A 26,270-nucleotide genomic window follows, 5' to 3' on the forward strand; every position below is an offset into this window, starting at 1 on the left:
CGCGATTGGCGCCAGCGACTCATGAGCATCGCCAGAAAAGTGTGCGATATTACGAGCCAAACTGTTTGCGAGGCGCCACCGCAAGCTGTGAACAGTGTTAACCGAACACGGATCGCGTCAAGCAAAGATCGGGCTGCTCGTTGCAGTTGGAATCAAATCACGAGATAAGTAGCCACTGGTCTCCAAAGACATTGCACCAGCCATCTTGCTGTATTAAAAACGCTGCAGGCTCGCCGGAAACGGTATCAACGGTTGGACCCGAAGCAGCCCGCAGACCGACCATTGGTCGGCGACCGAACCTTTTGAGCCAAGTCTTATCAGGTCGCTGTAGCACGAGTACACGGTCGGATGTCTTGCAACGTCGCGGCGACTTGTCATCAAACTTGATGGCATCACCAAGCGCATGTCGCCTGTGATTATCACTGATAATTTATCAGGCTTGCGCATCAACCTTGACAAGCAATGGTGTAGTGCACACAGAATCGAAGCACCGTACCGGTATCCTTCAAGATTCTTGGTGCTCTTTATTGAGGCAGATTACTGTACTCCACTTCAATTTTTTAAGAATTATGTACGGTACATACGTGAATCAAAACGTGGTCCACATCATCTCTCAGGTTGTGAGCTCCGTGCTCCGCCACACAGTTCGCGCATCACTTCGTTCCTGCTCGACATCATGTGGCTCCGCCGGTCTTGTCTGTCTTCTCTGGCGCGCGCGCGCTCGAGCCAACGCTTATTTACCCAACGCAATGCACCCGTGCTGGCACACACCTTTTCCACGGATTACTCTGCTGTCACGGCTGAAAACATCCGCAATGTTGCCATTGTAGCCCACGTTGATCATGGCAAAACGACGCTGGTTGACCAGCTTCTCAAGCACGGTGGTACTCAACTATCCGAAGAGCGCGTCATGGATTCTATCGACCTTGAGCGCGAGCGCGGCATCACGATCATGTCAAAGTGCACGCGCGTCGAATACAACGGCCATGTGCTTAATATCGTAGACACACCCGGCCACGCTGACTTTGGCGGGGAGGTCGAGCGTATTTTGAGTATGGTGGACGGCGTGGTCTTGGTCGTGGATGCTACAGAAGGGCCCATGTCCCAAACCAAGTTCGTGCTGACTAAGGCGCTGCATCGCGGCCTCAAACCTCTAGTTGTTGTCAACAAGGTGGACCGTGACACTAGTCGCCTGGACGGTTCGGTGGAGAACGAGCTCTTCGACATGTTCGTGGCTCTTGATGCCGATGACGATCAGCTGGAATTTCCTGTGCTTTATGCTTCTGCTAAGCAGGGCTGGGCCGTGCACGACCTTGACAACTCGGACGAGTCGCGGGACAGCATGATGCCGCTCCTGGATGAAATCACGCGCTACGTTCCTTCCCCTGAAGCCAATGCTGACAAGCCGTTTGCCATGGCTGTTACCATGATTGGCCACGACCCGTACGTGGGCCGTCTGGCCACTGGTCGCGTTCACGCTGGAACTGTCAAGGTAACATACGTCGCTTTGGCTTGCTTTATATTCCATCATAATGTGATGGTAACACTGATTGTTACTACGCTTTTTTAAAATCAGATTGGCGATTCTATCCAAGTGATGAAACGCGATAGCAAGAAGCTCGAGACCGGCCGTGTTACGAAGATGTTTGTCACACGTGGTGTTGCCAAGTCGGAGATCACGTCGGCCACGGCTGGTACGTTTCTTTTTGAAGGTATACTACTTAAAGTGGGCTCTGTATCTTACGCGCTGCGTTTTGCCATTTCTAACAGGTGATATCATCACCATCGCTGGTGTCAACGCGTACGTGTCCGACACGATTGCCGATGTTGCAGTTACGGAGCCCATTCCGTCTCCGCAGCTGGACCCTCCCACGATTTCCATGACGTTTGGTGTGAACGACGCGCCGACCGCAGGCAAGGAGGGCAAATTTCTCACGTCTTCTCACATCAAACAGCGTCTTGAGCGCGAGTGCGAGGTACGTATTTCTGTTCACGGTTGTTCCTCAGTTCCCGGGGTGAGTTGTTAATTTTTGTTGTTGTCATTGACGTTACCAGAACAACGTTGCCATTTCCATTTCTCCCAGCGCGTCGTCCGAAGCCTTCGACGTCCACGGTCGTGGTGAACTTCAGCTCGCTATTCTGATTGAAGAAATGCGCCGCGAGGGCTTCGAGATGGCCGTTTCAGCTCCCCAGGTACTTTTCCAGACGGACCCGGACACAAACCAAAAGCTGGAACCCATCGAAGAAGTGACGATCGATGTTGACTCCGACTTCTCCGGTACGGTTATTGACAAGCTTTCAACTCGTGGTGGTGAAATCATTGAGTTCAAGGAGATGCACGACAAAGTGCGTCTTCAGTTCAAGATCCCTAGTCGTTGCCTTATGGGATACCGCAGTGAGGTTCGTAAAGTATTGCGTTTATCGTTAGTATCAGAAATACGCGTGATATCTCACTCTTTCACATTTGTAGATCAAGACTGACACGCGCGGAAGTGGTATCTTGAACTCGATTTTTCACGGTTACTCCCCGTTCCAGGGCACGGCAACCCCTCCATCGAAGGGCAAGCTCATCTCCTCGTCAGGAGGCGCATGCACTGTACGAATAAGCTAACCTGCGGGTATTTCTTTACCCATGCTTTTAATGTCCTGACAATCAATCGTACGTGTTCAATGCAGGCGTATGCGCTTAACTCGCTGGAAGACCGCGGCGAGATGTTTGTCAAGCCTGGCGACGAGGTTTACGAGGGCATGATCGTTGGCGAGCACAGCCGCCCCACGGACATTGAGATCAACCCCACCAAAGAGAAGAAGCTCACGAATATGCGCGCTGCCGGCACGGATGAGAACATCAAGCTGTCTCCCATCCGCCAGATGTCGCTTGAAGACGTGGTTACCTACATCGGTGAGGACGAGATGATCGATGTGTCCCCTACTAAGATCCGCATGCGAAAGCGTGAGCTGACCGCCAACGGCCGCAAGCGGATGCAGGGCAAGAAAAAGTAAGCTTTGGTCAGCAGCATGGCTCCCGACCACGCTCGTGGCGGGCTTTTGCCGAACATCTGAGCAATTCGTATTCTTATAGAGGCAACAGTAGAAGACATAGAGCTAGTGTACACGCTTGCAATGAGGACGTATTCTTTCATGTTTGTTCACCAAGTTGAAGTGCTTACGTCACTGAAGCGCAACATTCGTCAAACGCAACATAAAGCACAATGTTGCTTGATTGATCATTAGGTTGCACGATCTAAGGTCGAGGCGAGTGGCGAGTCATTTGATCCACCATGGCGCTGTCTCCGGATGATGAGAGCGCGTACAACATGCTGTCCATGAAGATGCAGCGCGACGTCAACTGTTTGGCTGATACGGACCGCAGCGTGCGCCGCCGTGCTGCCGACAAGCTCAATCGTGCGATACAGAATGAGGCGACGCGTGTGTCTACGGCGGTCCTGCGTACTCTATGCGCCTCCAACCTGCAGCGTCCGCTGCTGCTATGCGCCGAGAGTGACGTTGTCGAAAAGTGTCGTGAGCGAGCACTTACGTCTCTACTGCTCTTGTGCGAGCACGGGGCGCTGGAACCGTCGGACGCGACACTGAAGGAGTTGGTGGCACTGGTGGACGCTAGACTGGGCAAAATGCCATACCCTGAGCCTACGGAGGAGATCCGTCTTTTAATTCTACAATTGCTGTACGCGTTCCTGAAGCAGTTCGCTGCCGTTAAAGACTCACCGACGTCGTTGCGCGACGTAATCACGGAATTGGCAAACGCATTGGGCAAGACGGCGGTGGACCCGTTCCCGGACGCCAAGAAGATGTCGGCGGAGTGCGTCATTCTCATTTCCAAGAACTGGAAAAGCGGCGTGGGAATGCAAATCGGTACAATCGTGCGACCTATGGTGGTTAATCTAAGCCACCAACACAGTCGTGTGCGTGTATGTGCTTTGCAAGCACTGGAGGCTGCGGTTCCTTGTGGTTCAGAAGCTTTGCCAGAGCTCATAAAGGAGGTGCTGCTACCAGCAGTTAATAAGGTCATTTTTGATCATGCGCCGTCTGTGAGAAGGCAACTGGTCATCACACTGGCTGCGTGGCTTGGTCAGATTGAGCAGGTTCAGCAGTTTGAAGCGTCCATTTTCCCGATTTTCCTGGCTGGTGTCGTCGATGAATCTCCTGAAGTACGAGCGCTTTCACTCGCCAAGTTAAATGAGCTTTCAGCCATCTGGGAGACTCGGGGTGAAGACGGAGGTGTCAAATCAGGCGATGTGGAGCTTATGGAGGTGGATGCGGAGGCTGCGAAAATTACGCCGCCTCTTTTCTTCGATACTCGCCCGCCTCTTGGTGCCCGAAAACTTGCTACAAGTATTCGAGCACAGGTGTTGCCGGATCTACTCGAGAAAACTGGAGACTGGACTGTGCATGTGCGCGAGCGTAACACTCAAATTCTTAGTGCTTATCTGGTTTTGCTGGAGCAGAACATGAACCCATTCCTCGATAAGGTTTTTGCAGCACTGGGCAAGATCTGCCGTGACGACGAAGAAGCCGTCTACAGCAGCGTGAAAGCATGCTTGGGCGTTGTTGGGTTTTACGCAGACTCGCACATGATTTTGGCTTCGTTGCTGCCGATGGTAGCTGGAAGATTGGCAGGACAGGACACTGCTCAACATCGCACAAATGGGCTAATTCTGTTGGGTATGAGCATTGAGGGGATGACAACAAAAACGATCGGATCTCACCTGGAGGTAAGAGGGGCTCCGATACAACTCGCACGCTACTTCTACTTCTTCGGGGCTGACTCAATTTTCCTCACTGGGAATTAATGTAGCTTATTACAGAGGCGCTGTGTGATGCTGGTCTGCGCGAATCCGAAGTTGCAGATCTACAAGATCAGTTGGCCGGTGTCATTTCAAGTATTATCAGGACTGCTGGACCACTACTCGCGCGAAAGGACGAGATCTCCTTTCGACTTTTCTGGGTACTAAACCATCTACTGGCCTCGTCTCCGGAAGCATCGGTTGCTCATGAAAGAGTACGTTGGCTTCACAAAGACCGGTGAGCTCTGAATGCGCTAGTGCTGACGTGCTTTTTTCAGGCGACCGAATCCATGGAGGAGCTAGCTTCGAAAGTGGAGCAACCTGTTGAGGTTTCTGATTAATGCTGGTATCATCCTTTTGAGAACTGCGATCTCTCATATGTCCGTTCTGTTTTCATGCTTTCAGGTGTTATACGTACGCTATATGGGCAAACTCCTAGAAAAGATGAGGCCCCCTACGGATGCTAGTGCAAGATGGCAAAAGAATGACCCAAACTGCGTACTATTCGACTCACTTTGCCGGCGTGGAGTAGCGGTATGAAATCCCTTTTGTCTGTCTTTGCTGCCCATGAACTGACTTTTATAACTTATCATGACAACTACGGTGTTTTTTGTTTGTTTTTATTTAGGCTTGTGGAGAAAACTTGGGCAAAATTGTGCCTGTACTTGTGGCCCACTTAGAACCAGATCAGGATGCTGACGTTCGACTCGCTTTTCTTGCGTTGTTGGAGACGATGCTAGGAACGGATGCCATCAGCCAGGTACGTTTTGATAGCAGATGGGTTTCACTAATATAGTTCATGCCGACCTGAACGCGCATGTCAATTCCTCCTGTCCATCAGGCCTTCAAGCCATATAGTGTGACATTGCTCCAGAGGGGTATCATCCCAAACATCGTGTGGCATGGAGGACGCGTTGCTGCCACCATTAGGTAGGTTGGTCCTTCTGTTTTAAGTCCCTTTGCAGGCTTCTGACACGGCGTGGTATTTCCAGAAAAGTGGCTGTAGCGTGCGCGTATACACTTCTTCGTCAGCGCATCGCCGACCAGCAATGCCTGTTTGAGACGGCTCCACAGGTACACCATCTCGAGGTCCTTCATCATCCCATTGGTTGCCGTTTGTGTTAATTAAGTGTGATCGTAGATGCTGCCTGTGCTCAAGTCTTCAATGGACGACTGCGATGCCAAGACTCGTCAACTGGTCTGCCTGGCGCTACAATACCTCTTCGTGGCATTGCCTGGGTGTTTGGGAGGTAAGACATGCATGTGAAAGCTTACTCTGGATACAGCATTTTGACTAGCCGCGATTTGTTGTTGTCTTTGACAGAGGATCCGGTTCATCAGCTTTATGCGGAGATTTTAAAGCGTCTGGACGATAGCAAAGATACTGTGCGCATAGCTGCTTGCGAGACGTTTACCACATTTCTAAAGGCCGCCCCGAAGGAGCATTTTAGAGGAACGATTATTGACTACACGATGGACTGCCTGTTTGTCCACCTAGATGATTCGGAGCCCGACATCCAGGTAAGCAAGCGTGCAAAACAGAGTCTCTTTTGGGATTTTTTTTACTGCTTTCAGATGTAATTAATTCATGCTTGGATGCAGGAGGCTGTCTTCAACGTTCTCAAGGAAACGGTAGTGATTGATGCCCCTCGACTGGCTAAAAAGGCGGAAGAGAATCGGACGCGTCACCAAAGTCCTCGATACTGCGATCAGCTTCAGGCGCTAGCGACTGTGCAGTCGGAATGAGCTAGGTTAGCCCCCAAAATGAGACTGTTTTGTCAAAACAAAGAATGCACAACCTCTCACCTCACAGCGCTTCAAGCCGTCTCGAGTTTCAGATTGTCTAAATTCTTGAAATAGGCAACCAAGTCCTCGATACGTTTCTTGTTATTTTCATCTTCGTTTTGTTGTCGCTCAAGTTTGAGTTGCTTCCTCTTGCGGAACGACGTTTTTGACGTTTTGAAGACGAAGATCGGCGGCGATTCCTGGCTCGTTGTATTCCCTGTTGACTTGTCAACCTTTTGTCTCTTAGACAGCACCTTCTTGCCAAGCCCTGCCCGAGCGCCATCCTTCCGCTTACTCTTACGCCCTGGCTTCACCGCATTCACCTCATTCTCCTGCGTAATAAAACGACGCATGGGCTCGCTTGTCATCATTTACATGTCATACTAGTGAAATAGCTGACCTTATCCTCGTCATAAGAGCGAGCTGCAAAGGTAATAACAAACATGTAGCGTCAGGCGTGCTATATTTTCTCACCGGCTTCGAGCCAGATGAGAAGCGAAGACGAACAGGTGGCCAGAGTGATATCCACTAACCGTCTTCGTCGGGCGTGTCGTTCAGCTGGCAGATCTTCCCCATGGGAGCCTCGCTTCTCTGTCGGCGTGTCTGCATCGCTGAGTGCGGGCTGAATAGCTGAAGTTGAAGTGACGTTCACTCTGCAGTAAGGATCTTAGGTCAGCGACGATTGGTCAATAAAAGATTTGCAATTATTTTTGATTCGCTAGTAAGGACTATTTTAGGCGAACCACAGTCTGCCAGCAGATTCTTTGGCACTTCTCTTCCCTCACGATCAGACAAGAACCATCAGCAATACCGACATGAAGGTCGCCTCCGAAGAGCCCCAAGGCACTATCACCGTGGAGGTTCCACAGCACGCGCTGCAGAAGTTTCGCAATCTGCTCCTCAAGGCGGTGGACATCCGGAATGTACGCGGGATCTCCCAGTTTTTCGGTCTAGGTGCGTTAAGTCGCCTTCCGTATATCATTTACGAGTCCTTCTTGACGCAGTCTTTTGCATGGCCTGCTATTAGGCGAGGAGAAGCCATTCAATGTGCCAGGACGCGACGTTCTGGCCTCACGGTGCCGTAAGAACGCGCTTTTTTTCAGCGCTAACTACGCCATCTCTGCTGCTCTTGTTGGCGTGGTCACCATGTACGTGGCTTTATAGTGTCAGAATACTTGTAGTGAGCAGGAGAGTAGTGTGCAAAACGTTGTGACCATTTCTGTTTGTTGATATTTGTGCAGTCTGCTGAACCCGTTCTTCCTGTTCGTACTGATCTGCCTGGGCGGCTTCTGGCTCTACATGTCCAGCGCGACGGCGAACGAGTCGCCCGAGAATCCGACGAAAATTATGGGACGCACAGTAACACCCGACCAGCGGAAGCTCGGCATGCTCGGTGGTACGTTGCTGATCTAGAAAAGTGTGGTGCTGATGATATTTGAGCTCACGAATATGTTTTGTTTGCTTTAGTGAGCGCTGCTGTCATTGTCGTTTTCGGAGGATCGATTCTTTTCACGATCTGCTCGGCCAGGTATGAGTTTACTATGTAAATGCTCGACAATCTTTGGCTGACTTTTGTACTATGATATCTTTACAGCGGCGCCCTTGCTATTTCACATGCTATCCTTCGAGACTGCCCCACTATCCGCGAGGAAGACGAGCTAGGCTTCTTGTCGAGCGAGGGTGACCAGATCGCAGACACTGTTTAAGCGTCATCAGCTAGGATAACTATGGAGGCCTGCATATATCGGTCTGAATGAAGTTACCAAATGTGACTCTCCCCCTAACACCGATACATGTCAATTCCCCAATAACCCTTGGCAATAATAAGTAAGAAGTACTACGTAGTATCCTGTAGGCTACGGATGCTCTACACTCACACCCCAAGCATCATGGCTTCTCCAAGTCTCCATGTATATCCCACCCTGCCTGTTTGTCTCGGATGGAGTCAGCGACAAGAATACGGTCGATTCCTGGTGCAGCTGGCCTTCGAGCACGGCGTTGACTTCTATGTTAGAACCCCTATTATCGTTGTTGACATTCATGTCATAGCAACAAAATTGACGATCGGATTACCAGATTGGATTTCCTACAGGACTGCCGTCTTCGACCGGGGTGGTGTCCAAGTTTTGAATAAGCGCCGCTCCAATCATGCCTGATAGAGCATTGGTGAGTATTTCCTAGCACAGTAGCAACCAGCGAGGGAAACTTACTGATATATTATTAAATCAGCTCGTGCAGTTCTGCGTCCACACTTCCTGTAATTATCAGGTGATCAGTACAGCTTACCGTACTGTGCTGCACAGTGTGCACGTGTTACGGTACATTTGAAAATTTGGTCGGTCCTAACAAATTATTTCGTATCACAGCTCTCACGAGTCGTGCTATCTTACTCGTCGTGAGTCAAGACGAGTAAGATAGCTCACAAGCCACAGCAATGAGGTATTGCAGCCTTTGACTACTGTATTTCTATCTTAATAGATAGTATTAATACATGTACTGTAGCCGGGAGCAATTTCCATAAATCAGTAGTTACTACTGAGATCGGTTGGTGCGTGTAAAGTACTGATCAGTAGTTGTCCCAAGCGTTAGATGTGTTACGCCTGGGTAGTAGCATAATAGTAATACACAGTGATGCTCAACCATCGAATGCATGAAGTAGAGCTACATGCTCTTACAAAACAACTTTCTCATTTCCATTTTATCCACGCCATGGCCCCTGTACTCCGCAACCTCTCGAAGAAGAAATTGGGCCGACCCAAAAAGCGCCTGCCCCGAACCTGCCCATCCTGCAAGGTCACCTTTAGCTCCGACTAAGCTAAAGAACCATTTAAACCGTCAACGCGGATGCGGTCCCAAGGCCGTAGCTCTTCAAAAGGCAAAAAGAAAAGAAGCGAACCGGTATTACAGAAAGGTAAATTCAATTAAAAAGAATTAGACAAGGTGGGGATGTGGGATTTTGAGTGCGACGGCTCTAGTGATGACGCTTTGGGCGACGAGGCCATGGAAAAGCCTAAGTAGAGGTTGTTTTGGAGACAACTTGTCCACTGCCAAGGGATTGGCTCAGTTAGACTGGACGCAGGTAGTAGATCTTCGCTAGAGTGATATTGAGTGTAGCATGATAGAAGTACTATTACCTATTTGGAAGTGGTAATATTAGAATATCATTTACTACAGGTTGTTCTGTGATTCCCACACGCATGACGTGGTTGTGAGCAAATTAATGCGAGTCACCTTCCAGCTTCCGTCAACTCCGTTGACATTGATAGCAAACGGGCACTCAATTTCGTCATAGGGAGGTGTCTTGTCGAAGAATTGCTGACCATTCAGCTTTTTGCAGACATACTTTGCATTTCCACTATCGTTTGCCTTGCTACTGAAAGCTTTTGACAAACAACTGAAAGCCGGACGATTGAGCAAGTTCTTTGCAGCGTTCTTGAATTGCCTTTTGAGATCCGTGAGTCTCGATCCCGATGTTCTCTCGCCGCTGGTACGCCACACTGTAGTTGCTCTTGCTACAGTCTGTCACTCCAATTGGTACATCTTGTCTCAACAAGCCAAGCGACCTGGCCATATCCAGCTCTGACACGTTCACCACGAAAGGAGCCGACCCGAAAGTGCGAGCTTTTCGTGTTTCGAGAGCGGAGCATTCGGTCAGTGTATTGTGTGCCTCGTGAAACTAACGAGCTGGTGAGAGGAAACAGAGAAATGGGCTTGTAGCAGTGAGAAACGAATGCACGACGACAACAATAGAAAACCAAGTCAACGTCTGTTGAGTGCCGTTGAATTTCCATATTAGATTAAAAAAATGTTGTTAGCATGCGCATCATATGTAGAATACTATACTATTTAATTTGAATATGAAATGAAGTACTATTTCATAAAGATTCGCTGACAATAGCAGTATTTACAAATCAAATCACCCGATCTCAGTAGTAACTACTGACTTATGGAAATTGCTCCTGTACGCTTCCTCTTATCACGTTTTGTTTGCGCTCGCCTTGCTCACGTTCGTTTGTGTTTCGTTTTATTCGACCTATAGGTTCGCATTGAGAAGGCAAGTGCGGGGTACGATTCCGGTATCATTGGTAAAAATAGCTAAGCCTGTCCGATAATACTTTCAGCGAGGATTACGAACGCATTAGGACATCGTTTTAAAGCTGGCGGGCGGTCAGTGCTTGATTCCAGGTCTCCAACCTGGAGAACACTACTTCCTGATTTGCTCTCTTTCGATCAACTCGTGTATGTCGTCGTCGCTGCGTTGGCGTCAAAGTGTTCCAACGAGCCCAGCCAATCAGCCAGCAATAAAGTCACCGCCATCAGCATTCAGCGTGTTCGATTCCGTCAACAACCGCTGCGCCTGGTGCTGCAGGAGCGCTCGCCCGGCTTCCTCTCCGACTTGAGCGTCAAGCTCTTAGCCGCGGTGACGAGTCTCGATGCAACGGCCAGGATGCGCTCACTTGAGGTCCCTCCCTGGTGTGACGGCGGCACGGAGCCACCAATGGAGCGGTGGAATGAGTCTTCTGCAGCGCCGACGGGCCTATCAACGCCTCCGCTGAGGGTGACCAAGTGGAGTTCTGGTGGTGGATGGGGATGGGGCGTTTCAACAGGCTCGAGGTACCCAAATTTAGAATTAGGGCAATATCGTGTACCCAAATGCACTTTGCCCGTGAATGAACAGCTAATTTCTTACACGTCCAACGTGGCGGTGTTATTACTTAAGTACCGGTAAATGAATAAGGACTCGTTATTAAGGCGGCGAAGCTTTCTCGTACAGGTGTTTCGCTGAACGACAACTACTATTAACCTTTTTCTACATGTAGTAGTAGCGATGAAGCTTCAATAGTGCGTCTATCTGATAAACTTTCTGGAATTTTAATTCAACGGTGGCGCTGCGCCTTTTGATTTCCTGCGCCGTCTTCGCTGTTACTTTAGAATGAGGCATACTTCATTATTAAAGACATTGCTATTCTGACAGCGGGATTTTTGTTTTGTTTTTTGTGTAAGCACCATATTGCTCTATTTCTAGCTCCGTTGTTATCCCATTCCAACCAATCTGAACTTGATGCTCTAACCAATAGCGCCCCAGAGAATTACCACGGTGACTACAGTCGCACATGTCATTCGGATACTCCGCTCTCATTGGTCGCATAGGTTACAGTTCCCAAAACCGGTCCAGCGTAACGTCGTCAAAGGGATATAAAAAGGGACCTTTTAAAATTGAATTAAACTGCGCCTTTTGGTGTACGTGGCAGTCTTTGCCCAATCAGCTCGAAGTGAGAATGCAGCTCCATTTCTTTTGCAACAAGCAGATCTACGCGGCTGTCCTGCACGAATTGATACGGAGGCTGTTCCCGTCGCGTACTGCGCGGAGTATGAGTGGCCTGCATGTTCGGCTAGATAGCACAGATTCCAACCGCGAATGGCGTTGCAGCTGGGTTCACTGTCAACTTCAGACCTGGTTCGTGTGTCCTAAAATTACATGTGGCTTTCACTAAAAACAATATTTGCAGAAACGACAGTGTGGCCCACAACTGGACAAGTGCATGTAGTCCTCAAGCGGTACAGTATCGAGACGACGACACCTCGGGTCATCGTTCCGCCCCCACTATCGAGGTCCACTGCATGCATCGTGTCTGGATGCCCGCCAGCGTCGCATTTCGCGGGGGAATTTTCTTGTTGTAGTTTTTGCTCAAACACAAATTAGGTATTGCGGGTAGGGCTAATGCAACTGCTGGCCGCTTTGGCACTTGCCATTCGGCAGCTCATTCCGGAATTTGCCTCATCAGCGGCACATCAAGACTCGCAGCAGCAGCTCCGCACTCCCCACCCCTCTATCATATTTCAAAATCCATGTGGGTATTTGGCTACGGGTCGATCGTCTGGAAGACGGAGTTCCCCGCGGAAGACACGGTATTTGGCTACGTCGAGGGCTGGCATCGCCGCTTTTGGCAGGGCAGCCCGGACCACCGCGGCTCACCCGAGGCCAAGGGCCGCGTCGTCACGCTCATCAGCCGTGAAGAGATGAAGAAGTTCGACGACGAGCACGCGCACCTGGCGGGCGATCACATTACTTGGGGCCGTCTGTACAAGGTGCCCGACGAGGAGGTGCAAGACACGCTCACCAAGCTTGACAACCGTGAGCAAGCGGGCTACGACCGCCAAATGGTTGAGGTGCATTGCGTCGACGGCGTTGTTCGCAAGGCGCTGGTCTACATCGCCACACCATCTAACTCGGACTTCCTCGGCCCGTCCCCCGTGGACGAAATGGCCAAAGAGATCGCTACTCGCAGCGGCTTCAGCGGCCCCAACTTCGAGTACCTCTTTAAGCTCTGCGACTGCATGCGCGCACTACAGGTCCGCGACCCGCACCTCATGTCGCTGGAAAAGGCCACGCGCAAGTACACGTCGGCTATGAGCTGGAGCACCAGCGACACTGGATGTGGTATACAGTAAACTAGAAGGCGCTCGACGACATATTCGCACCGACCGTCGAAGGCACAGCATGACTGTGTCTGTAAATTATTCCAATAGAGGCAAATGCAAATGCAAGCCAATTTCTGTCACCAAACAAATGATCTTCATCCATTGTTCACCTATCGTTGCCGTGGTGGTGAAACGACACAAGAGTGCATGTCGATGCACCAGTGTTGAGAAGTAGAAGTACACACGAACTGTACCACCTTATTATAGCATACCAGTCAGTACAGTAAGCAATGCTCACAAGAGTACATTTACGATTGACACGCAGCTCTTCCTGTGAGTGCAAGGTCGCGTACTCTGTGTGACATGTACTTCAAAGTACATGTACTACGGTAGCTTACTACAGCCTACATAAATTTACTTATAAGCGCTCGAGCCACGAATCGAGGAGCATGTGGAAATGTGGAGTTGTTTTAAGGAAAATCTTTTGCAGCGTGTTCCTCCATCATCATGCCGGTTCTGCTCGAGTAACTGCAAACAAACTGGCGTGTACGGTACGCAAGAGCTGGATGGGCAACGAGTGTTCGTTCCTGCGGGGCAAACAATCGAACTGCAGGCGTTCCACACTGCAGAGGTCAAGTTGCGGGAGAAAACAATCGACCGTGCAAGCAGACAACGTTTGCAGATTACCAAAAGCGCCAAAATTGAGGGAGTTGGAAGGCGATCAGAGAATTAAAGCGGCAGGGTATGAAGCCTCAGCAGTATCCTTGGAAAGGATGCCGCGATAGTTGCAGGCTAATAGAAAAATCGGCAGCAGTACAAATCAGTCGCCAAGAGCAACGATCTTTCGAAAGACAGGTTTCTTTTCGACATTGATATTCTGGCACATGTCCTAAGCGAATGCTTAATCCTCCCAAGCTAACGGCTTAGAGTAGTAAACGGATCAATGTTTATGGACTTACCCTGCTGGTTCTGCTGGCTGCTTTGCAGATTCGCCGGATTCATAAGCTGAGAAATGCTGTAATTCACGTTGCCCATACCTCCACGTGCAACAGGCTGTGGCTGCCCTGTAAAGGAGCCTTGCATTCCTTGTTGCTGCATCGCCATCCCCCCCATAGGTGCTCCCATCGGCATTCCCGTTGGTTGATGAGGCTGCTGATACCCCACGTTGCCCGTCGGTATCATACGAATCGGTTGCTGTTGTTGAGGCTGCTGATACCCCGCGTTGCCCACCGGCATCTGACGAATCAGTCGCTGTTGTTGTGGCTGTGGTTGAGGCTGCTGTAAGCTGCCACTAGCGTTTTGAGTTGCGAATGGGTCCAAATTGATGCTGCCGGCAGGCTTGGTCATGACTGGCGCTGCAACGGAAGCGAACGGATCGACATAGGCCGTTGGCTGGGGAATCGAAGCAGTTGGTGGCGCTTGCTGCTGCTGTACTGGTTGTTGCTGCGACGAGTTCTGGGCTATCGAATCCGCCGCAGTTGATATCTTCGTCTAACGAGTCACAGCAATCAAAACATGAGATCAATCATCACAAACGATGCATGCGTTTTAAGTGACACGGTACTCACACTGACCAGAGGATCGAAGATCAGCGACTGCGCCGAGACACTCACGTTGGGACCAAAGTCGTCTATGAGGTTGATTTCAGGCTGCTTCTTAGACGCCGCTGGAGCCGGAGGTGGTTGCCGGTGAGAGTTCGTAGCGGTCGTGGTCGAAGCAAATGGAGCGCTCTGCGCTTGCAAGGAAGAACGCTGCCCACTATTCTGCTTTGCACCGCTAAAGCCTTGTTGTCGGTTCTGCTGTCCTGAAAAGCTGCGAGTGCGTCCATTACTACCGGTACTGTGCTCCGACGACGTTCGCGAACGAGGTCCCTGGTGGCCGAGGCTCTGCGTGCGGTCTGACGGTGGAGAATTACCCGTGAAAGGGCCTCGATTGCCACTAGAAAACGAGCCACGATAGGGTTGAGACTCATTCTGCGATGGTGGAATAGCTCCATTAGGCCCCCAGCGGTGCGTTCCATAGGCATCTGATTCCCAGCAAAACCCGTCAAACTTCCTGTAAGATACGCAGTCAACAGTTTGATTACACAAGAACTTACTTCCAGTAGGAGCATTCGGTTGCGCATAAGTGGACGTAGTGGTAGCGTGTTTCTTGCGACGATAGACATCCCAGCGACGGAACGGTATTCGGTCAATGACAAAGTCTTACAAACCAAACAAAGCCAATCAACATCCTGATTAGCCACAGATCTTGTCGTCGTAAGGCGTCCTTATACAATCGCACCATATTTCGGGACGTCGACCGACTCCATGTCGTTAATGCGGACTTCCATAACCACGTTAAGTCCGTCTAGGATCATGGAGAAGCTCCAATCTCCTAAAGTCGCCTGTAATGCCCCCACAACGCCACAACCAGCCAGTCTGTTAAATCAATACCAAATCCTCCAACCACTTCAACTTGATCGTTCACTTACAGTCGACGAGAAGTGCATCTGGCGACCGTCGTATTGGACTATCTGCACAAGCAACGCATTTTCACCAAAGGTCCCTGTCCGTTATTCTCTTTTTCGCAGCACCCGGGCGAAATTGTCTACGTCTACCGCACCTTCTTGTAGCTCATAATGGAGTGGATCAGCACCACCTCGTGCGTACGGTCCGACTCGCCCAACGTGAAACGCCACGTCACGCGCTTCTTAGAGGACGCCACCATCTCACCGATATGCTGCTCCTCACGCAAGACGCGCTTGGGCGGGCCGCGCTCCAGCAAGTCCGGCTGCGGATCGTAGATGCGCGCCGCGTTGCCTGCGTACATTGGGAGCTCGTAACGCAAAAAAAATGCGCTCCCGAAGTGACTTTGAACTGCGAGCAAATCCCCGTTTTTTCAGATTCTGATCCCATCCGTAAATCAGGGTTGAAATAATACTAAAATGACTTGAAATAAGAGGTGAATTTAGAAAACAATGGAAACGATCCTAAAACGTTGGTGTAACGAAAATGCAAGGGGATGTTGTGAACAGAAATATGTGACGTGTGACTGTGCGAATTGATCAACTTTAAGGTTCCGTCCTGCTGCTTCGAGCCCGTTTTTTCTAAGACGCCGCATCTAGCAAAAAGTCATGCCGAGACCAAGCTGAGCACGCTTGATATTATCCTGCAGAACAACGCCACACGGTCAGTTTCAACCAAAGCTTACGCAGTGAAAACCTCTAGACTCTCTTACATGATCATGTGCTTTGAGGATCCACGAGTAGTTGGCCTCGAGGCGGCCGATGCGGGTACCCCACACAAGACCCAATCCGATAGATACCCGCGTATCGTCCGCAAGGTTCTTCATCCACTTCTTCTCGTCCAATAAGCGGTCCCAGGTAGTCAGATTGCCAGCGTTAGCAAATAATTGTCCGCGGAGGCCCAACGCCTGAAAAGGAAGGATATCGCAAATCAGATTCAACGTTTCCAAATAGCAGGATGAAGGTTAGACTTACCGCAAGCAGTGGCAGCGGGACCGGGAAGCCTACGCTTGCCGTTCCGTTGTAGCTCACATCGCCGCCAAGCGCATCGCCTTGAGCAACTCCGCCATCAAGAGGGGAAGCTCGAGGACCGATGCCCTTGTGGTTGAAGCCACGTACGTTCATTGGGCCACCCAGGAAGAAGCGATCACTAATACGTGCTGGTCGGTGCTGCTCATTACCGTACGACTTCACCGTTCCCAAGTGGCAGGAAAGACTGAAGTTGAGGATTGGGAAGCCAAAGACATTGGGACCCACTGCAACGTGCTTTTGACCTTCCACTTCCGCCTTAACGAACTTCACATCGCCCACCAATCCGGCAATCTCCGTCCTAGTTATCGACCAAATAAATCCTTGAGATCAACTGGAAACATTCAGGTTAGCACATATCTCAGATACTTACGTGTACTTGAAGAGTCCACCAGCAGTCGGATACACAACGTTGTTCCGGTTGTCGTCCGTGAAAACGTACTTCACACTCGTTTTCGTGGAAGGCATCGCCTCCGCTAGAATACTGGGCGACGCACGGTACGCCGTGGGGACCTTTGCGTCCCGACGGGGAAGCAGATCACGCCAGCCGACGTTCAATGACAGGTCGTGCACGCCTTCATAGTCGCTGATGGAAATGCTGCCGGCACGAATCTTTTCGCTGTATGAGCTCAACCACTCTTGGTTCTAAAAACGTGAAGAAAAAAAGATACAATTGGTTAGTCAGAACGTTAAATGCGTCACTTAAATAATGCCACAGTACGTACGTGCAGCTCATTGGTGCCGATGGCGCTCAAGTACAGCGGCAGACCTAGAAAGCGAGGCTTCTTGAACGTGGCACGCTGCGTGTTACTGCCCGAACGCGCATAGGTTGCACTTAGCGTGATCTTTTCGGCTTCTCCAAGTGCGTTCGATAAAGTTAGCGTGGATTCCTACACCGTCGTATCAATAACCGTAAGTATCTCGTATCAGTTTTTCTTCACTTTCAGCTACATACTCCTGCTTCGTCGCTTCCGTCGGTAGTCGCGCCGACGTGTAGAGACCGCCAACCTTTTTCCTTCACCGTGATAGTGATGTCCGTCTCATCGCGTTCGCCAGAGCTCGCTGGATCCGACATAAACGTTAGTAACCCACTAATTTCTCCCAAATGAACCCCTCACCTTTATCCAGCTTAATGTCGATCGACTCAAAGATGTCGAGAGCCTTCAGCTCTTCAGTGGCTTCCTCCAGGTTGCGCACCAAACGGCCGATACGCTTAGCGCTGTACGCCTCCTACGGATTCCAAACGCCACGCATAGGTCAGATACACACACCACTGGAGATGCAATAGCCAAAACGTCATTCCCACCTGAAGCTCGTTTTCAAACACTTCGGGTCTGTACGCCACAAAGTTCTTGTTAGTACATTAATAAATGCTTCTGTAGCATATAGAGGCGAATAGAATGGAGCGTACTTGGTGCGCTCGTTTCCTTTAAGAAAGACCTTGCCGATGTGTATTTGTGGGCCCCACGGGTGCGGCGGCTCGGCCGTGGGCTCGGGCGCCTCGCTGTTTGTGCTCGCCATCCCAGTCACTCCTTTGGCCGCAAATCTAAAGTCACTAAATGAAAGAGTGACATGTCACTAGTCTTTCGAGCATCTACTGTAGTGCGTAATGACGAGTGTGTGGCGTCGACTGCAGCTCCGAATCGCTGGCACCACACCCGCGCGGCGATTCCAGGTCCGGTATAATTCTTTTCAGCTGATAAAACACGGCTTAGACATCTAGATGCAACAGGAAATGACGCTGATTGTGCTATGAATGCTGAACAGGAGGAGGCTGACGTGGGTGTCGCTGCTGTGTTGAGTTGCTTCCGAAGCTTGAAGCTAGACCCGCAGAATGCCAACAAGTAAGAATCGTCTTGGTAATAGATGCTTCAACGATAGCTGACTACGGAATCAATGGTGATGGCTAACGCTGTAGAGAGCACGAGGAACTGTTTGACCAGGCTGTGGAGATTGTCGGGTCGAAGAAGTTTGAGCAGCAGAAGCAGTATGTGCAAAATGAGGTCGCTAAGCAGGTGCGAATAGGATAAAAATGGTGGGGCGAAGCAGATCCATGCTGAATCAATGCTTTGATCGTGGTGTGCAGGTCCAGATCTGCTTTGAAGCGGTGCTGAAAATGCCGAAAGACTCGGAGAAGAGTGCTCCCAGGATGTCATTGTCTGGATTCGAGCGTACCACTGAAGTGGAGGAAAAGGTGATTTTACGGCCTATTGTCTTTGCAGTTGTAGTGTAGGATTCTAACCGATATATTTGCTGTCGCTCAGCTTGGAATCACTGACAACTTTCAGAAGCTCTTTGGATTTACTTTGAATGTGGAAGAGTCAAGTGTTCCTGGTGCTGATGAAGGAGTAAAGCTCCGTGGATCTGCTCCCATAGGGTCATTGGTGGTAAGTACCTGCTAGATTTGCTGTTGTTGCTGTAGTCCACTTTCTTATCGCTTCGCTTTGCAGGCTCTGTATCCTGGTATCGTCTACTTGCCAGAACACTATAAAAAGGTAATGATTCATTTGTATGGAGAGATGACTTGTATATGGCTTAACTCCCTTGGTAATGTCAGAAACACCATTTGGGCGTGTTGTCGAACAACGCTTACGCCCGTGCTCGCTTTGATAGTGTGATCATTGACGCCAAAAATGAGTGTGCGAATCCGTCCTCATTAAAATATTCTTCGCACTTTTTAGCTGACGAATATTTTGTGCCGAATCAGCGTCGAAACCTCGTAACCCTCTAGCCGTGGCGCACAAGATCAACCATCCTCCGAGTGGGACGCCGCCAAACGTGATTGGCTTTGCTTTTGAGTTCCCACCTGAAGGTTCTACATGTAGTTGAAGTTAGTAGCAGGCTCTTTTTCATGCTAACCATGATTTTGTTGCGTCTTTCCACCCAGAACCGTTTTCGACCAAGGAATATGATGAGCTCATTCCGAACAGTTTTGTGCAAGAGCCATCTCGTCTCTCCATGTTTGGCAAGCGCGCTATCGTGCATGTACGCTCTCAGTCGGCACAGTTGTTCTAGCAGCACTGACCTTGTCATGTTTCGAATCAGGGCCTCGCGTTTATTGCAACGGCTGATATCGCTGATGAAGAAGAGCTGTTTCTTAATTACCGGTGCGTGCAATACCCTTCGTACTAAGATAGCAATGACGTGAGCGCTTTCTCTAAACTTCGTTTTTCACTGCCAGATACAATCCCGACCGGCCACTGCCCGAGTGGTACACACCTGTGGACGTCGATAGTGATCGCGCAATGTGGAAGTGACTCGAGAGTTTGCCAAGATTCGAAGCCTATCGATCATCATACGAAAAAAAAGGAATGCATTGCCGTGCTTTAAATGGAGAAATGGTGACTTTGAGTGGATACAGCCATAAAACCCACTAAACTTGCCTAAGTTTTGGAAGTTTTTTGTTGACTGTCTCATGCCCCAGTCTTTCGGTCTTCATAACTTCACCGGCTGCGCTTATTTAGGAAATTCCGCATTGTTGGACAGAATAATTCCGACGATGACGCCGAAGATTCCCAATGCACTAGCGAAAATCTCCACAATTAAGATCGTCACATAAAGTGCCGCATTCTGAGCATCGGCAAGCACACAGCTACTGCCAGCAATACCGACGGACACTCTGCAGACAAATAAAACAACTCCCACGTTAGAGAAAAAACGTTCCTTTGTTTGGTCATGGACAGCAAGTGCTCGTACCCGCTGGCAAGGTTCGTCAAGCCCACGGCGATGCCCGAGCCGAACACCGCGTACGCAGCAAAGTAAAGCGCCTGCTCGTTGATCGGTTCGTCTCCCTCGTTACGCAGTGCAGGCTGGTTCATCTACCCAAATGTCAACAGTTCACGATAAGCATACCCCAACTGCCACTATGCAATTAGAGTCGCCGCACCTTGCTCTGTAGAATGATCGCAATAATGACACCATAGATTGCAGTGGCTTCACAGAAAATGATGCTCACAAGGTTCTTGGATCGCACGCGTGGGGCCTTGACGGCCGCGCCCAGCAGACTCGAACCCGTGATGAAAATACCCCTGCCGAAGAATAAATAACCACAAGTCAGTCCTAGCTCCAGACATCGAAGTACATCTAGAACGTACCAGGCGGCACCGACGATGGAGAATGTGAGACCGAAAGCTACGCCCATGCTGCCCCACGCATATGGTGAGATGTTGCTCAACACGTCGCCCCAGCCTAATAACCAAATACCAGATTTAGAAAAACGCGTGTTCTTTTTACCGCAATTTATTCGCAATAATAGCGCATCTAGAAGGCGTAATTGAATGTGAGTGGGCTATATGTTTCCTTCTCTTACGCACCTTGATTGAACAATTCATCCGTGGCCGAGCTCATTGTGATATCTGCTTAGAATAGGGCGCTCACGTCCGCTAGAGCTGCGTCTCCTTGACTGCTTAAATTCTGGGGCGTTTCGGTCAAAAAGATCAGGTCGCACTTAAACGAAGACCTTAAGTTCGCACTCGGACCATTTGCCACGACGATGAACAAGGCAGGTAAGCGCGCGCTGTACGTGGGCGGCCTGGACAATCAGGTGACGGAGCAGGGGCTGTACACGGCTTTCGTGCCTTTTGGTCCCATCAAGAGTGTACAGATTCCACTAGACTATCACTCGCGTACGTGTGTGGGCTTCAAAATTATGCATTTAAAAATGCGAACTTGGATTTGACTAAAGAGGTCTTTTTAATTGGTGCTATTGTAGAAAGAGGCAAAGGCTTCGGGTTTGTCGAATTCGAGGAAGAAGCGGATGCTAGAGCAGCTATTGACAATATGGACGGTGCGTGATAATAGCTGCTAATACAAGGAATCTACTGGTGACGCTAAGACTGAGGTGTGAATGCTATTGTGCGTGCTTTACATGTAGAATCGGAGTTGTTTGGGAAAACTTTGCGCGTAACCATTGCCAAGCCAGATCGACCGAAACTCGGCTCCAACAAGCCAGGTTCGTGCAGGAGATAGTTGTGTCACACAACAACTTGCGTGGATGGGTCGGTGAAGTGAGATACGAGGAACTAACCCGGTGGTATATTGGTGTGGGTGAAATCGCAGTGTGGGCGGAAGCGGACGATGCTGAAGATCCAAACGAGAACGGGGATAGTGGCAAGTCACAGACATAATGATGCGACTGAATCAAATCCAATAATGGCGCCTTCAGTGATGTTTCCGTCCCGGGGTATCAAGGTGGATTCTAACGGTTTCTTGGGGTTAGTTAGAGCCACGTTGAATTTTTTAAGCTCACAGTTCTTCGTTCAGTTCTGGGCCATGACAGACAAATAGTCGGTGAAATCTCGCTTCCCAGGCATGTTGCATGTTGTGCACATCGGCGATTCTGCTATTTATAGAGAACACACGAAAATTTAGAGTTAAAGGAAGGATGAGTTGTGTACATGTACCCTTGCATCCACACATCATTATCTTAGCGCGAATCTTCTTATCCGATCGGGGATCGTGACGGATCGCAGACTCGTATGCGCAGAGGTGCGCGAGGTACTCACAGAACACCGCGATCTCACCACGATTTTCATCTTGTACAATATTTTTATGTACTCCAGAGGTCAGACAGCCACCATCGTCTTGCGCTGATCCAAGTTTTGTTTTCTGATTGCGCTGAACAGTGCATTGAAGTGCTCGTGGAGCTACCTGCTTCATGTACTTCAATGATTCCAACGTTGCTGGCAGCAACTTGCTGCACTCGAACCAGAAACAGCTATCATCTCAAGCACGTCGTCTGTCCTGCCTTACGAACGCGATCGACGAGCTGGTAAGCTGCTGCAGTCCCAGCTGCAGATGCAGCACAACGTACGCGCGACAACAATGCAAGAAATCCATCGCTTCGGTTGCGATCCATTTACGAGGTACGGTCGGTTTAAGGGCGTAGCTGTCTGAAACGACTCGGCATGGACGCGTTCGTCCGCCAAGTGGCTCGTCAACTCTTCTCTCTCTCTCTCTCTCTCTCTCTCTCTCTCTCTCTCTCATCTTACATGTACATATCCCTTGTGGTTGCAGTCGCTATTATAATGGACTTTCCATTGCATCATTACGCAAAGTTCCGCTGGCATTGTGAGGCAGCCGTAACGTCTTCGTGTCCTGGGAAAAAATGAAACGCTGACGTCACTGACACCGGATACGAGCCACAAAATCGGTAACATGAACCGGCTTCTGCCGACCGAAGTCTTACAAAAGTCAAGTCTATTCTGACTCTCTGAAGAAACATCAAAAGGGTGGGACCAAAATACCGATGAAGACCCCAGATGATTGGCTAGAAATCTCGGAATCTCCTCGCGTCTTACTCGAAGAGCTCCATGGCATTGACTGTCTTAGCCGTCCTATCGTCGAAATGGAGCCGCGCGCATCTTGTGCCATTCATCATCCAGCTTTCTCCTGAGCACTATCCAAGCCACACAACGTCTCTGAACATCACGATGAACCCCACGTCGCGCTACGCTTACTCGCGCAACGGCGAGCAAGGCCGTGTTGACGAAAAGTGTCTCGTACGCGTGCAGATCCCCACAGTTGACTCGACCGATGGCGGCAAGGTGCGCTACCACGTACGTGTCACGAATATCCGCTCCGGCCAGGTCTGGGAATCTCCGCGCCGCTTCTCCGAGTTCCTCCAGCTACGCAACGACCTGATCGACTTCTTTGCGAAAACCGACAAGAAGTGTCCGGGATGCCGCAATTACGAAAAGGTGCTCAATCTCTTCGAATTCCCGCGCAAGCACGTCTTCACGAGCGTCACGCCCGTCGTTATTAACTACCGCAAAAAGGCCCTGCGCAGCTTTGTTGCCCTTCTCGCCTCTCACACTTTCACCACAACTCCCAAGTGCCCCACGTGCAGTGGCTTCCCCTTCGCGAGTGTTCGTGACTGGCTCACGACTGGTGTTGGGACAGAAGCCAACGTTGCAACCGATGCTGCTACTAGATCGCCGACGAACGATGCGATTCGCGACACGTTGGACGTCAAGGAATTCACCACTTACCACCCAGTGTCGAATGCGATGCCCGTTGACCAAGAAGGTCGCTTTGTTGGCAGTGCCACTCCGAAGTACTCACCTCCGGTCACCAGTCCAACGAAGCAAATGGACAGCAGACTTCGTAGCCCGCCGCGTCCTCAACCAAAGAAGCTCTCACCCAAGGAAGACCCGAAGTCTCAGCTGCGCTACAGCGATGGAGCTTCATCGACCAGTTCCGTCACCGATCCTCCGTCTCCGCCTTCAGTCGATGAGTTCGTCATGCCCACCCCGGCACCTGTCGGAAAGGACGAGGACTATGAGAACGATATTGAAGGAGAGGACGATGCCGACTTCAACTCATTTGTGGCGTCTTCTACCACGTCTTCAACTACTTCGGAAGGCAGGAAGGATCAACCTGCGCGCGAGCCCCCAGCCAGCGATGACTCGCCGGCTGCACGAAAGGAGACGACGGAGAAAAAGCACTTCAAGTTCACTCGCAGCTCCATTGGGAGCTACAGCGAACGGTCCTCTGTTCAGCCTCGTGAGAGCAGCATGATCAACATCGACGACGACGATGAAGACGAAGGCTTGAACATGGATTTTATGAACTCGGTGTATGTAGCGCCTGCTGCCTCCAAATAACTAAAAACGACATGAAAAATGCGAGTCATGCCCTGTTTGCTACGGTGTCTAGCACGAGGTGCATCAATCGGCTACTGTTCCTTCAACTACAGTGTACAATTACAAGCACGTATAATAAAAAATAATGCTCCAATACAACGTTTAGACTTGCTCTCCACACAAAAGCAAACAAACGACGTACTTTGTACACGTAGATCGATTGAAGCAGCATTGAGTTTAACGTACATGTTGAGTCCACAACCGTAGATGCCGGTCCTTGCAAATGTTGAAGTTTTGATACGAGATCTGAGCTTGAGTTACTAAGGCGCTCGGATAACGACTCAAGTCCTGCATTGCAAATTTGATTACCACACGAAAGATTGGTTTTTACTAATGAACAGAGCGCCTGCAAGATTAACTGGGAACTGAAACTGAATGTCAATTTTTTTAAATATGCAACGAAGCTGGCTATATACACTGCCGCTGCGACCTTAGACTTTTAACCACGCTACGTGAAGAGCTGCGTGGCGCACTGCGAGCTACGATAGCCGATAACCCTCTCTCTCTCTCTCTCTGATCAATGGTAGACTTAAAAGTCAGCGTCGAGGGTAAACACCTGCTCCTCAGCAGCAACACCGACGCCAGCCTTGGAGTACTCGCCCACGCGTTTCTCGAAGAAGTTCGTCTTTCCCTGAAGAGAAATCATGTCCATCCAGTCGAACGGGTTCTTAGCGTGGTAGATCTTGGACACACCGAGCGAGTACAGCAGACGATCAGCCACGAACTCAATGTACTGGCACATGAGGCCCGAGTTCATGCCAATCAGCTCCACCGGAAGCGAGTCACGTACGAACTCGTGTTCAATCGTCACAGCATCGCGCACAATTTCGTGCACTCGGCTCTCCGGGAGCTTAGTGACCAGCTTGGAGTACAAGAGGCACGCGAAGTCCGTGTGCATGCCCTCGTCACGACTGATGAGCTCGTTCGAGAAGCTGAGACCAGGCATGAGACCACGCTTCTTCAACCAAAAAATGGAGCAGAAAGAGCCCGAGAAGAAGATGCCTTCTACTGCAGCAAAAGCCAGGAGACGCTCCGGGTACGAGGACACACGAGGGTCGCACCACTTGATCGCCCAGTGAGCTTTCTTGGTGACACAAGGGATGGTCTCAATTGCACGCAGCAGATGGTCCTTCTCGATGGCGTCCTTGATGTACGTGTCAATGAGCAGAGAGTAAACCTCCGAGTGAATGTTCTCGATGGCGATCTGGAAGCCGTAAAAGCAACGAGCTTCAGGCACCTGCACTTCATTACTGAAATTCATTGCCAGGTTCTCGTTCACAATTCCATCGCTGGCAGCGAAGAAGGCAAGCACATGTTTGATGAAGTGACGCTCGTTGTCCGTAAGCTTGCTCCAGTCCTTGAGGTCGTGCACCAGATCGAGCTCCTCGGCAGTCCAGAAGGAGGCCTCTGCCTTCTTATACATCTGCCACACTTCGTGCTCCTGAATGGGGAAGAGAACGAAGCGGTTGGGGTTCTCGACAAGGAACGGCTCGATCGGGATCTCTCCGTTCATCTCCTTACGCTTGAACTCCGACATCTCGAGGTTCGCCTGCTCTACCTTCTCGTCCTTGACGTTGACTCCCTTAGCGAATCCCTCCACGAACTCGGGGCTTAGCTCCTGCTCCGGCTGTTCCGAGGTCTTGTTGTGCTCTGAAGAGGCTGCGACCATTTTAACTGGACTGGTAGTGGGTGTAGAGCTGGAGGAGTCGCTTATTGGGTCGAGCGCCAATTCCGAAATGATAAGCTCAAGAGCTCGCGGGCTCTGCGGATAGAGCGCGCCAAGCAGACGATTCCTCCGGTGAGACTCCCGCGCTTTTTTGCCTCGCTACCAGCCGATTATCCGCAGGGTTTCGGGACATCTTCGCTCATCATCTTCAGCGTCCGCTTTAGACCAATCAAAGCTCTGAAAAACTCTTGCAGCCAATTAAATCGCGACAAAGAGATCGGATTCGACAGGTGTTTTTTGGCGCCAACTTAATCACAAAAGTCGTTGTTGCCTTTTTGAAATTGATTTTCCTTGATGCGAATTTTGGGGTTCCATTACGCGTCAAAAACAGCAAGATACTGCAGGCTGCAGGC

At 50.2% G+C, this 26,270-nt stretch overlaps 12 protein-coding genes across 12 annotated transcripts; 7 read left to right on the top strand and 5 right to left on the bottom strand.

Annotated features, from left to right (window-relative positions):
* Nucleotides 1–676: 676 nt before the first annotated feature.
* Nucleotides 677–3,003, top strand: PITG_03336 (GTP-binding protein TypA/BipA, putative; the record flags this gene model as incomplete). Its single annotated transcript, XM_002906363.1, has 6 exons — nucleotides 677–1,492; nucleotides 1,577–1,694; nucleotides 1,771–1,976; nucleotides 2,056–2,400; nucleotides 2,494–2,577; nucleotides 2,677–3,003. The coding sequence occupies 6 exons, from the start codon at nucleotides 677–679 to the stop codon at nucleotides 3,001–3,003; spliced, it is 1,896 nt and encodes a 631-aa protein (XP_002906409.1).
* A 278-nt stretch (nucleotides 3,004–3,281) lies between these two features.
* On the top strand, nucleotides 3,282–6,610 carry PITG_03337 (uncharacterized protein; the record flags this gene model as incomplete). Its single annotated transcript, XM_002906364.1, has 10 exons — nucleotides 3,282–4,733; nucleotides 4,817–5,020; nucleotides 5,084–5,134; nucleotides 5,211–5,339; nucleotides 5,434–5,565; nucleotides 5,647–5,735; nucleotides 5,798–5,879; nucleotides 5,947–6,055; nucleotides 6,130–6,326; nucleotides 6,408–6,610. The coding sequence occupies 10 exons, from the start codon at nucleotides 3,282–3,284 to the stop codon at nucleotides 6,549–6,551; spliced, it is 2,589 nt and encodes an 862-aa protein (XP_002906410.1).
* Nucleotides 6,354–7,199, bottom strand: PITG_03338 (uncharacterized protein; the record flags this gene model as incomplete). The annotated part of the gene is made up of 4 exons (XM_002906365.1): nucleotides 6,354–6,534; nucleotides 6,612–6,922; nucleotides 6,991–7,013; nucleotides 7,124–7,199. The coding sequence occupies 3 exons, from the start codon at nucleotides 7,197–7,199 to the stop codon at nucleotides 6,623–6,625; spliced, it is 399 nt and encodes a 132-aa protein (XP_002906411.1).
* A 173-nt stretch (nucleotides 7,200–7,372) lies between these two features.
* PITG_03339 (uncharacterized protein) lies at nucleotides 7,373–8,437 on the top strand (the record flags this gene model as incomplete). The annotated part of the gene is made up of 5 exons (XM_002906366.1): nucleotides 7,373–7,544; nucleotides 7,618–7,738; nucleotides 7,832–7,986; nucleotides 8,058–8,118; nucleotides 8,185–8,437. The coding sequence occupies 5 exons, from the start codon at nucleotides 7,406–7,408 to the stop codon at nucleotides 8,294–8,296; spliced, it is 588 nt and encodes a 195-aa protein (XP_002906412.1).
* Nucleotides 8,438–12,397: 3,960 nt separating this feature from the next.
* Nucleotides 12,398–13,043, top strand: PITG_03340 (uncharacterized protein; the record flags this gene model as incomplete). The annotated part of the gene is made up of 1 exon (XM_002906367.1): nucleotides 12,398–13,043. The coding sequence occupies one exon, from the start codon at nucleotides 12,441–12,443 to the stop codon at nucleotides 13,041–13,043; it is 603 nt and encodes a 200-aa protein (XP_002906413.1).
* Nucleotides 13,044–14,521: 1,478 nt separating this feature from the next.
* PITG_03341 (uncharacterized protein) lies at nucleotides 14,522–15,824 on the bottom strand (the record flags this gene model as incomplete). The annotated part of the gene is made up of 5 exons (XM_002906368.1): nucleotides 14,522–15,039; nucleotides 15,112–15,216; nucleotides 15,297–15,399; nucleotides 15,487–15,528; nucleotides 15,618–15,824. 5 exons carry the CDS (start codon nucleotides 15,822–15,824, stop codon nucleotides 14,522–14,524), a joined length of 975 nt encoding a protein of 324 aa, XP_002906414.1.
* A 291-nt stretch (nucleotides 15,825–16,115) lies between these two features.
* Nucleotides 16,116–18,086, bottom strand: PITG_03342 (sorting and assembly machinery component 50; the record flags this gene model as incomplete). The annotated part of the gene is made up of 9 exons (XM_002906369.1): nucleotides 16,116–16,163; nucleotides 16,233–16,427; nucleotides 16,495–16,849; nucleotides 16,922–17,193; nucleotides 17,274–17,438; nucleotides 17,504–17,610; nucleotides 17,667–17,778; nucleotides 17,855–17,882; nucleotides 17,960–18,086. 9 exons carry the CDS (start codon nucleotides 18,067–18,069, stop codon nucleotides 16,116–16,118), a joined length of 1,392 nt encoding a protein of 463 aa, XP_002906415.1.
* Nucleotides 18,087–18,157: 71 nt separating this feature from the next.
* Nucleotides 18,158–19,805, top strand: PITG_03343 (uncharacterized protein; the record flags this gene model as incomplete). Its single annotated transcript, XM_002906370.1, has 11 exons — nucleotides 18,158–18,223; nucleotides 18,316–18,392; nucleotides 18,467–18,563; nucleotides 18,635–18,742; nucleotides 18,813–18,935; nucleotides 18,999–19,043; nucleotides 19,106–19,187; nucleotides 19,256–19,360; nucleotides 19,436–19,533; nucleotides 19,594–19,655; nucleotides 19,730–19,805. The coding sequence occupies 11 exons, from the start codon at nucleotides 18,158–18,160 to the stop codon at nucleotides 19,803–19,805; spliced, it is 939 nt and encodes a 312-aa protein (XP_002906416.1).
* A 199-nt stretch (nucleotides 19,806–20,004) lies between these two features.
* PITG_03344 (H - or Na -translocating F-type, V-type and A-type ATPase (F-ATPase) Superfamily) lies at nucleotides 20,005–20,689 on the bottom strand (the record flags this gene model as incomplete). The annotated part of the gene is made up of 4 exons (XM_002906371.1): nucleotides 20,005–20,167; nucleotides 20,245–20,366; nucleotides 20,435–20,576; nucleotides 20,643–20,689. 4 exons carry the CDS (start codon nucleotides 20,687–20,689, stop codon nucleotides 20,005–20,007), a joined length of 474 nt encoding a protein of 157 aa, XP_002906417.1.
* A 351-nt stretch (nucleotides 20,690–21,040) lies between these two features.
* Nucleotides 21,041–21,674, top strand: PITG_03345 (peptidyl-prolyl cis-trans isomerase E, putative; the record flags this gene model as incomplete). Its single annotated transcript, XM_002906372.1, has 4 exons — nucleotides 21,041–21,173; nucleotides 21,260–21,334; nucleotides 21,422–21,499; nucleotides 21,607–21,674. The coding sequence occupies 4 exons, from the start codon at nucleotides 21,041–21,043 to the stop codon at nucleotides 21,672–21,674; spliced, it is 354 nt and encodes a 117-aa protein (XP_002906418.1).
* Nucleotides 21,675–22,943: 1,269 nt separating this feature from the next.
* Nucleotides 22,944–24,193, top strand: PITG_03346 (cleavage induced hypothetical protein; the record flags this gene model as incomplete). Its single annotated transcript, XM_002906373.1, has 1 exon — nucleotides 22,944–24,193. The coding sequence occupies one exon, from the start codon at nucleotides 22,980–22,982 to the stop codon at nucleotides 24,150–24,152; it is 1,173 nt and encodes a 390-aa protein (XP_002906419.1).
* Nucleotides 24,194–24,545: 352 nt separating this feature from the next.
* PITG_03347 (ribonucleoside-diphosphate reductase small chain) lies at nucleotides 24,546–26,011 on the bottom strand (the record flags this gene model as incomplete). Its single annotated transcript, XM_002906374.1, has 1 exon — nucleotides 24,546–26,011. One exon carries the CDS (start codon nucleotides 25,858–25,860, stop codon nucleotides 24,721–24,723), a length of 1,140 nt encoding a protein of 379 aa, XP_002906420.1.
* Between the last annotated feature and the right edge of the window lie 259 nt (nucleotides 26,012–26,270).

The sequence above is a fragment of the Phytophthora infestans genome, genomic scaffold (assembly GCF_000142945.1).
Source record: "Phytophthora infestans T30-4 supercont1.4 genomic scaffold, whole genome shotgun sequence".
Lineage (NCBI taxonomy): Eukaryota > Oomycota > Peronosporomycetes > Peronosporales > Peronosporaceae > Phytophthora > Phytophthora infestans.